Source organism: Trachurus japonicus, chromosome 7, assembly GCF_045865225.1.
Source record: "Trachurus japonicus isolate A0001 chromosome 7, Traja_1.0".
Taxonomy (NCBI): Eukaryota; Metazoa; Chordata; class Actinopteri; order Carangiformes; family Carangidae; genus Trachurus; species Trachurus japonicus.
Window position 1 is genome coordinate 9,632,227 of NC_140913.1, and position 8,413 is coordinate 9,640,639.

The window sequence follows — 8,413 nt, forward strand, 5'->3', positions numbered from 1 at the left end:
TTTAAAGTGCAGACAAGTGGCTGAGCCTTTTTTACGACATCCAGGATGACGGAACAGAGCTGAGGAAGAGAAGCCAAGAAACAGAAAGAGCCTCGCAGGGAGTCAATGAGGCCACACCAGGGGGGAAGGGGAAGCCTCTCCTCAGAGGGAAAATGTCTGCCTGGTTAATATGTAACGTAGAAAGTGTTATAACTTTTGGTGGAAGGGTGGAGATGGAGCGCCAGGTCAAGGGTGCACTAGTAGGGGTCAGGCAGATAACAGAGTTTATGGGAAGCGTCGGTTTGCAACATCATCTAAAATACAGAGTTGCACAAAAAGGAAACTAAATTACATGTTCAAGATCAAGTGGAACATGTTCTTCTCACAGAGGATGATGTGTATGTGTTAAGTCACAGCTTGTTCCACCATCTACTCTGTGCTTTTTACAATTTAAAAAAAAAACACAAAGACAATTTCAGTTTTAAAAATCTGTTCAGTCATTGGAGAATCACACAGAAGCTGCTCACTGGACTCTTATTGTAGTGAATCCTGTTGACCTTGGTGCTGATCCTTCTAGGCTGACTGCCTGACTTGACATACACCTGTTATATCTTTCTCCCTCCTGATGCAGTATCCGTTTTTTTGTTGTTGTTCAGTTATTTTCCACTAACTTTAATAAGGCTAAATCCAACCCATTAATATGTTTGGTGTTTGAGCCATCATGAACTCAATGTGTTGTGGACATAGTGGTTATAGTCAGACGCTCGACGTGGAGAAACAGAATATGGAGTTGTGAAACCTTCCTGTGGGCAGGGTTTCTATTTATCTAGAAAGAGGAAGTAATTCATAAAGGTATTATGTAAGCCAAATCTTTTGCCACGGTGCTGTTTTCCCTTGTGGCCTCTAATATTTCAGTGTGCAGCACAGAACTGATATGTAAATGAAAAGGATCCGAGACAAAGGCTATAGTCAGGGCTGCAGGGGTCAGGGTGGATCTGCACTATTTTTGATGTTCACTGATATTAAGGAAACTGGGATGCCCTGGGTTTACAGTAAGAACCTGTTGCCTTCTCCTTGGGGGGAAAGAAATTGAGACTTTCCAGAGACTGGACTGAGCAGCTGGGCCCAAAGCGAGCGGTGCAACTAATAATCTGTCCTTCTGACAGATGGGGTTAGATGGCTGTCATTTGATCCGTGCTGATCATGCAGGCAGGGATATCTGCAGCCCCACAGAGATGCGCTCACTGGTGGCATTTCGTAGGCCTGCGGTCACTGTCACACTCGTTGCTTTGGACCTCTCCGTTTTCACACACCTCTCCAATGCCCCTGACTGAGCATGAACGCAGCACACACTCATCTCTGAACCTTTCAGGACACTATAAAAACCAATGCTTTCTCTACTATAACTATACTGCTCAACTGTAACAAAACACATTTAAAAAACAACAACAGTAATGCATTTTAATTATAGCCTACAGACTGTTGGGCATTCGTTAAGCTTTATTAATTCATCATAAAGCATTCTTCATAGATTGATTCTACTACTTTGTAATTAGTCATGAATGTTTAAATCTCGATTTATAAACAGATCTATAATAAAACTATTCAATAAATAGCTAAAACATTGTCTAAATCTAAATAGTGTGTTTGTTAATTATTCACTGACATTAGATGATCTTTAGAAACCTCTAACATTTTCCAAATAACTGGTTATGGTGGCTCTGAGAGCTCAACACACGTGCAAAGAAACTACATGCTATAAATTCAGAAAACAACTTCACTGACTTCATGCATTCGACAAGGCATGCTCTGCAACAACTAACAACACCTGCAAATACACAGACTTACAGTCACAACACAGTGCAAGTCTCTGGGACCCAGTTTTAATTTTTGCAATCCCTGTTGTGCAATTGATAAAGTTTAAATGTGTTTAATTATGTTTTGCAGAGTGTTGATCTCCCTGCGCCACCATAGGTTTATAATTTGTAAAGTATGTATTCAAAAGTTCAACACCTTACAGGTGATTAAATTACATACGAATTAGCATCAAAATAAAATGCTCTAAATTGAAAAAAATTAAGTATTTAACAACCCCTACATATTCTGCTGTATAGGCTACAAATAACTTGAGGCCTCAAAAATAATTACTCTGGGAAAGTGTCATAGCCAACCCCCAAGAAACTAGAAATTCAAAGTGCACTCACTGTCACAATATTTGAATTGACACTTTCAGGTCTGATGATTGATGGCTGCTACTGCATAAATTGTTCACAGGCTTATTTGCATATTGTCTTCAAAAATGCCATGAGCTCTGAGGAATTCCCCCCAGGCTGAAGACTCATGTGCTCCCGTTTTCATTCCACTCACCCTGGGTTAGGTCAGGTTAAGAAACAGACCACAAACCTTTGTTGTTGTTGTTTTTGTTTTATGGACAAGATGGTGCAGGCATTATGTTCTTGTATACAAACCTGCTAATGCAGTCCCATAAAGACAGATGGCTTGCACATACATAAGCCACATGCAAGATATTTTAAAAATAAATAAATAATTAAGTGATAGACAACTTTTTCCTTTCCTCTTCTCATCCATCCCACCACTACAGTGCGTCAGAGCTGTTTCCTCATTATCTATCTCTGACATGCATGCAGTATATTGGGGCTGGGTGAGATTTCAAACGAAAACAAAACTTGGGCAGGAGAGACAGAGAGAGAAAGCAGAGCATGCCATTCAGACAATAACATGCGCGGGAAAAAGAGGGCGGAGAGAGGAGGAGCAGAGAGAGAGAGAGAGGAGGTGGGGGTTTGGGGGTAAATGGAAGTCTTTTATCTCTAGTTTCCCACATCCTGTGAACGGCTGCAAACGCGGCCACCCAATTTGAAAGAATGAGAGGAATGCTGCCCATTCTCTCCCGGCGCGCTTTGATGCGCTGCAGAGTTGGAGAGGCATTGTCAGGGAAACTCAAATAAAGACTATGGTCCTGGACTTCACTTCAGCTTGTAAACCTCTGTGTTTAATGTGAATATAATTAGGTAAATAGCAGGGGGTTAGAATAGCCGGGATGCGACTGATGAACTGCTCTCAGGTTTGTTTGGGCACCGTTGGGAAAAATGCGTCTTTATTACAGGACGGTGTAAATGCTTTAAGTGCAACCAAGAGCAACAGTGTTGCGCACACTGTGCGTGTGTGTGAGTGTTGTCAGACACAACATGTGGATGAGAGGAAAACATAACGGGCAATTACTAAACACTGCAACGGAGCAGGAGATTTAATATGGAGCATATATAACATAATGGATAGAACAGAACAGTTTCAGTAACTTGATGCACTGCTCATGTTTGTTGAAGCCTATTAATAATGGTCTATTCATATCTTGAGTTCCCTTAGTTAGTTTCCCGCGAAGGGGGAGACAGGGGGGAGAGCACTTGGCTTTGGATTTGCATTTCCCTCCAACATGAATTCATAATTATCACTTTGGTCTCAGCCCTTTTTGGCGCGTTTTGATTCCCGCCACGTCTGTGTCTGGCCTGGGCGGTTATGAGGTTGGCCCTGTTTTCATAAGCCTCGGAACGCCCGTGCGCCTCTCTGATTGGCCGAGAGCGAGGCGAGAGGGCCGGCACCGCGGCGCACGGCGACGCCCACTTACTACCACCTTATAGTCATCCTCCCCCCCGCTCAGTGTTTCCAAGAGCCGGTGTCTGACGGAGGCATTGGTTCGCTCTCCCTCCATTATCTGTTTATGTCGCGAATTTTTACTCAACTGTTTACAAAACATCGCGTGGAGCAGCCGTTCGCCTCTAAGCTGAGCTCGGTTCTCCCGTGAGTCAGGACGACGGTACCTTTTCCTGGCTAACATTACGACCCTCCTTGGATCTCCAGCGGGTTTTTCTCCTATGCGGACGAGAGGATCCCTACCGCATATTTGTGCCTGCAACGTGGACTTTAAGCTCTACACGGGAGACGGGAAGAGTCGCACTGTCGGAATAACATTACTCTTGTAATCCTCCTTTGGGTTTTTTGTTGTTGTTGTTCAACACGAAGAAGGCAGACGTGGTCGCGGTCCCCGTGGTGGATACCCTGTGAGGAATGCTGCTGTCCAAGCTCAATTCTCTGGCCCACATCTCTACTGTAGACATGCCGGCGAAAATCCAGCTCCAAGTTCATCAAGGTTAGACGCCCTTTTTCCACTGTGTTGTCATGGAGGACGGGGCTGCAGCAGCAGCAATGGCTGGCAGCCCGCCTATCGTGGCTCTAGTCCACCACGCACACACACATACTACTTGCTAATATTCAAGGACGACAGTTCATTGAGTTCATTTATTCGCAGTATTATTAGCCACATTTTTTGAATGTTTTGGTATCATTAGCCATTGTTTTTGCTGTGTGCTCTCACTCGGCGTGGCTCACTGGTGTTCACCGGCTGTGTTTTGTATTTGTTTCGCAGTGAAGGAAAGGGAGCCTTTCGAGAAGCTTTACCAGGTCGGCGCGGTGCTGGGCAGCGGCGGCTTCGGCACCGTCTACTCCGGTACGAGGATTTCCGACGGAGCTCCGGTTAGTATTATTAGCCTTGTGGTGTTATATTAATAAATGCACATTTGAAGCAGCTGCTTTATGCGTGTGTGGTTATTGAACATGTCGTCTGACGCGGTCTTTGCTTTGCTTTGCCAGGTTGCTGTCAAACATGTAGCCAAGGACAGAGTCTCCGAGTGGGGCGAGCTGGTAAGAAACCACCGTTTATAATCCTTATTAACGTTAATATCTACTTAATTAATATATTATGTAGTGGATATTCCTTATTATATTCATTTTTTAGTGCTAGAGTGGGTGTATTTTGTCTCAATTCAGCACGTATGTGATAGATACTAATATTTATTGCTCCTCTCTTCAGCCGAACGGCTCGCGGGTTCCCATGGAGATCGTGCTGTTGAAGAAAGTGGGCACGGGCTTCCGCGGCGTCATCAAAATGCTGGACTGGTTCGAGCGGCCGGACAGCTTCATCATCGTGATGGAGAGGCCCGAAAACGTCAAGGACCTGTTCGACTTCATCACGGAGAAAGGTGCCTTACCGGAGGAGCTGGCGCGGAGCTTTTTTCGCCAGGTGCTGGAGGCCGTGCGACACTGCCACAGCTGCGGCGTGGTGCACCGGGACATCAAGGACGAAAACATCCTCATCGACCTTCGCACCGGAGAGATGAAGCTCATCGACTTCGGCTCCGGAGCCCTGCTCAAGGACACCATCTACACCGACTTTGACGGTGAGTCATCCGGTATTGGTGGTTTATTGTTATTTGTAACATACGGTAATATGTTTCGAGGGATTTCACCACCCTAACCGCTTTTAGTCTTTTAATATGTACCGGAAGACCTTGGTGGACTTTTCTACCTTGTGTCATATCGGATACCCCCTCAGTACACATACACACACACACATAACATACACACAGCAACCCAGTGACACGGGCTGAGCTGTATTGCCTTGCTTTGGCGCCCCCCACTGGAGGGAAGCTGTATTTTTTACAACTCAAAGTTTGTAAACAAAGTCACATGTCCACTCCCCCTCCCACACACACTTCCTCTCTCTTCCTCTCTTACTCACACACAAACACACACACACCCAGCTTGTCACGCTCCCTGGCACCTGAGCCCAGATAATAGCCTCAGAAATGGACTCAGCTGATAAATCTGCATTCTTTGTTAATCATTTAACTCCCTCTGTAATGCTTTCATTTCCAATTCAACCATCCAATAATAATAATAATAACAACAATAGACTTCTCAGATTATGTTTTATTTATGCAAAGCTATTAAATGAAGTTACAGCTTTTATAACGTGTTCCTCTCATTATTTTCCCACACAGGCACTAGAGTGTACAGCCCTCCAGAGTGGATCAAGTACCATCGCTATCATGGACGCTCTGCCACAGTGTGGTCCCTGGGTGTCTTGCTGTATGACATGGTGTGCGGGGACATCCCATTTGAACACGATGAGGAGATACTGAGAGGGCAGGTCCTCTTCCGGAGACGAATCTCCACAGGTACATTCACATTGTGATATGTGCTCTTGCTATCGGATGGCAGATATCTAATATATAATACATAGTTTATTGCTCTGGGCTCATTGGTTGTTGTCCTCCTCCTTCTTACTTCAGAATGCCAACAGCTGATCAAGTGGTGTCTGTCTCTGCGGCCTGCGGACCGTCCATCCTTCGAGGACATCATCAACCACTCGTGGATGCAGAGCACATCCTCCTCTGTAGTCCCGCCCACAGTGCAGACGGAGAAGTCCACCACAGAGATCAGGCTGCACAGCATCGGCCACGAGCCCACAGCCTTCACACCCACCCCCGTGGCCGTGGCTCGGTGATGGAGGTCAAACAGAAAGTCCTCTGGGCTGAACTGGACTGCACTGACACAAGAGACTATTACAAAAGACTTGAAGCAGAGACAAGGTGGGGGGGCCAATGTCCCAGCACAGGCGAAAGCAAGGTGTAGATGACTACACGCAGAGGAGGCCGAGGTCGCCGCAAAACCATCACGTCTTGGTTTGAACGCGACAGGCCACGCCCCCTCCGCCCTCGCCGATCCCAGCTACCTGATGTGAACCAGTCGTTGACCAGCGTTGACCAGTCAATGATCTGGGCAGCGGGGTGTTTATCAGTCTGTAAGGGAGGCGCACCTGCAAGTACATTCGCTCGCTGTTCTGTTGAATGGCAAAGCGGACAAGTCTGAGTTATGTAACTTCTCGCAACACTGTACTCCGCTCTCTCCCTCCAGTCCTCGCCGTCGAAAGCAGAATGGGTAGAGCTGAGGCGTTGGTGGAGGGGAGGCGTGATTTTTCAAAAGCAAAAAAAGTGCCTTCTGTGAGATTGTTGTGGGGGGGGGGGGTCCTGAAAATACTTGAAATTGTGAAAGCAGAAAGGCTCTTCTTCTCAACAGCCTTTCTGCTCCTTACTCTCTACAAGGCTTTATATCGTTTATTGCTGTGTTTTTTGTTTTGTTTTTTCCTCTCATGGGCCTAGATCAGTAAAGCCTATGCCATTTACAACCACTACTATCACTACTTCTAACTACTCCAATGTCATTAGCAACCAGACAACCTCATAGCTCTGGCAGCAACCTGTGCAAACAAGTCATAAAAAAAAAAGAAACACTGGACTTACCTCACTCTCTTTACTACAGCACCCACCTCTACTCTACAACCTCCGCTTCCTCCTCTTCTCGTGTTGTACTGTATACAAACACAAGGCTTAGGCAACCTGCTCATTCACACCCACCTGAACGCACACCACAATGCAAACTTAAAAACCATACCGAAATACAACATCCTCTGCTCTTCACTTCAATTTTTTTTTTACTTTGTTTTTATGAATTTTTTACACAGTGCCTCACACAGGTCTTACAATTCGGTGGGGACAAGAATTGTAAATAATAACAATATTTATTATTGCTGTGACTTCTTTCTCTCACACTTGATGAGCTGTTTGTCACAAAATTATTTATTTATTTATGAGAGAATTTCGGCTGTACGTATATATGTCATTCCACAGTCACTGAAGGGCCCACAGATTATTTAAAAGACAGACAAAGATGAGATCTTTTTTTTGACCATATTTATGGCTTGAAATTTTTTCAAAAGAGCAGATGTGTGTGTGTATGTTTGTGTATGTAATGTAAATATTGTGTAATTAGTCCTGAAAGCACTTCCATCTTAATGTATGTAAACAATGAACGTCTACTGATGGTAACTGGTTTTGTTGTGCTGTTGTCTGCTGTGGGGGCGAGTGAAATATGAATGTTGAATGTTTGTGTGAGAGTGTGTATGTGTATGAAAGATGTGAGAATGATAAATCTCTATCGGTTGCATGATTGCAGCTTGGATTGTTGTGTTTCTTTTTCATCCATTCAAATTAGAATTGTAAATTATGTTAGAACCTATTTTTGTACTGTTTCAATAAATATTTTTTTAACTATGACACTTGACTCCTTCCAATTACTTCAGGTAACACTACAATATTTACACTTACTACAACACAACACTTACAAAACTACATTTGTAGCGGTATTATTATTTCAAGGACATAATTTATATTTAAAATAAGGTTAAAACAAACAAGGCAGTATTTTAACACAAACAAAACTTACTGGGTCAAGTGCTTATGTAAGCGCTCGGCAAGCTTCCTGTTTGACATGTAGAAAAGCGGCAGATACGGAAAAAGATGAAGCGATAAGGGAAGACAGGCTGGTGGGAGGCAGGTGGCAACAAGACGGGGCGGCGGGTTGTTTGTGTGTTACAGGGAGAAAAGCTCAATGCAGAAGCTGTTTACTGCAAACTGAGATACATCACAGCTTGACTAAGACAGTCTTTATCATTAATAGCAAATCGTTGATCAATCAAGAATATACCATACCATGCCTGTTTGTAAAGATCCTTGATCAT

At 44.3% G+C, this 8,413-nt stretch overlaps 1 protein-coding gene across 1 annotated transcript; it reads left to right on the plus strand.

The window, feature by feature from the left end:
- Nucleotides 1–3,656: 3,656 nt before the first annotated feature.
- pim1 (Pim-1 proto-oncogene, serine/threonine kinase) lies at nucleotides 3,657–7,949 on the plus strand. Its single transcript, XM_085781130.1, has 6 exons — nucleotides 3,657–4,144; nucleotides 4,421–4,527; nucleotides 4,645–4,695; nucleotides 4,865–5,231; nucleotides 5,835–6,011; nucleotides 6,126–7,949. Exons 1-6 carry the CDS (start codon nucleotides 4,063–4,065, stop codon nucleotides 6,338–6,340), a joined length of 999 nt encoding a protein of 332 aa, XP_085637256.1. The 5' UTR covers nucleotides 3,657–4,062; the 3' UTR covers nucleotides 6,341–7,949.
- The last annotated feature ends 464 nt before the right edge of the window (nucleotides 7,950–8,413 follow it).

Bases quoted from the DNA above. Each gene is read 5' to 3' on its own strand.
- pim1 (XM_085781130.1), top strand. From the start codon at position 4,063: ATGCTGCTGTCCAAGCTCAATTCTCTGGCCCACATCTCTACTGTAGAC. The intron at 4,145-4,420 runs GTTAGACGCCCT...TTTGTTTCGCAG, and splicing joins CCAGCTCCAAGTTCATCAAG to TGAAGGAAAGGGAGCCTTTC. The intron at 4,696-4,864 runs GTAAGAAACCAC...TCCTCTCTTCAG, and splicing joins TCTCCGAGTGGGGCGAGCTG to CCGAACGGCTCGCGGGTTCC.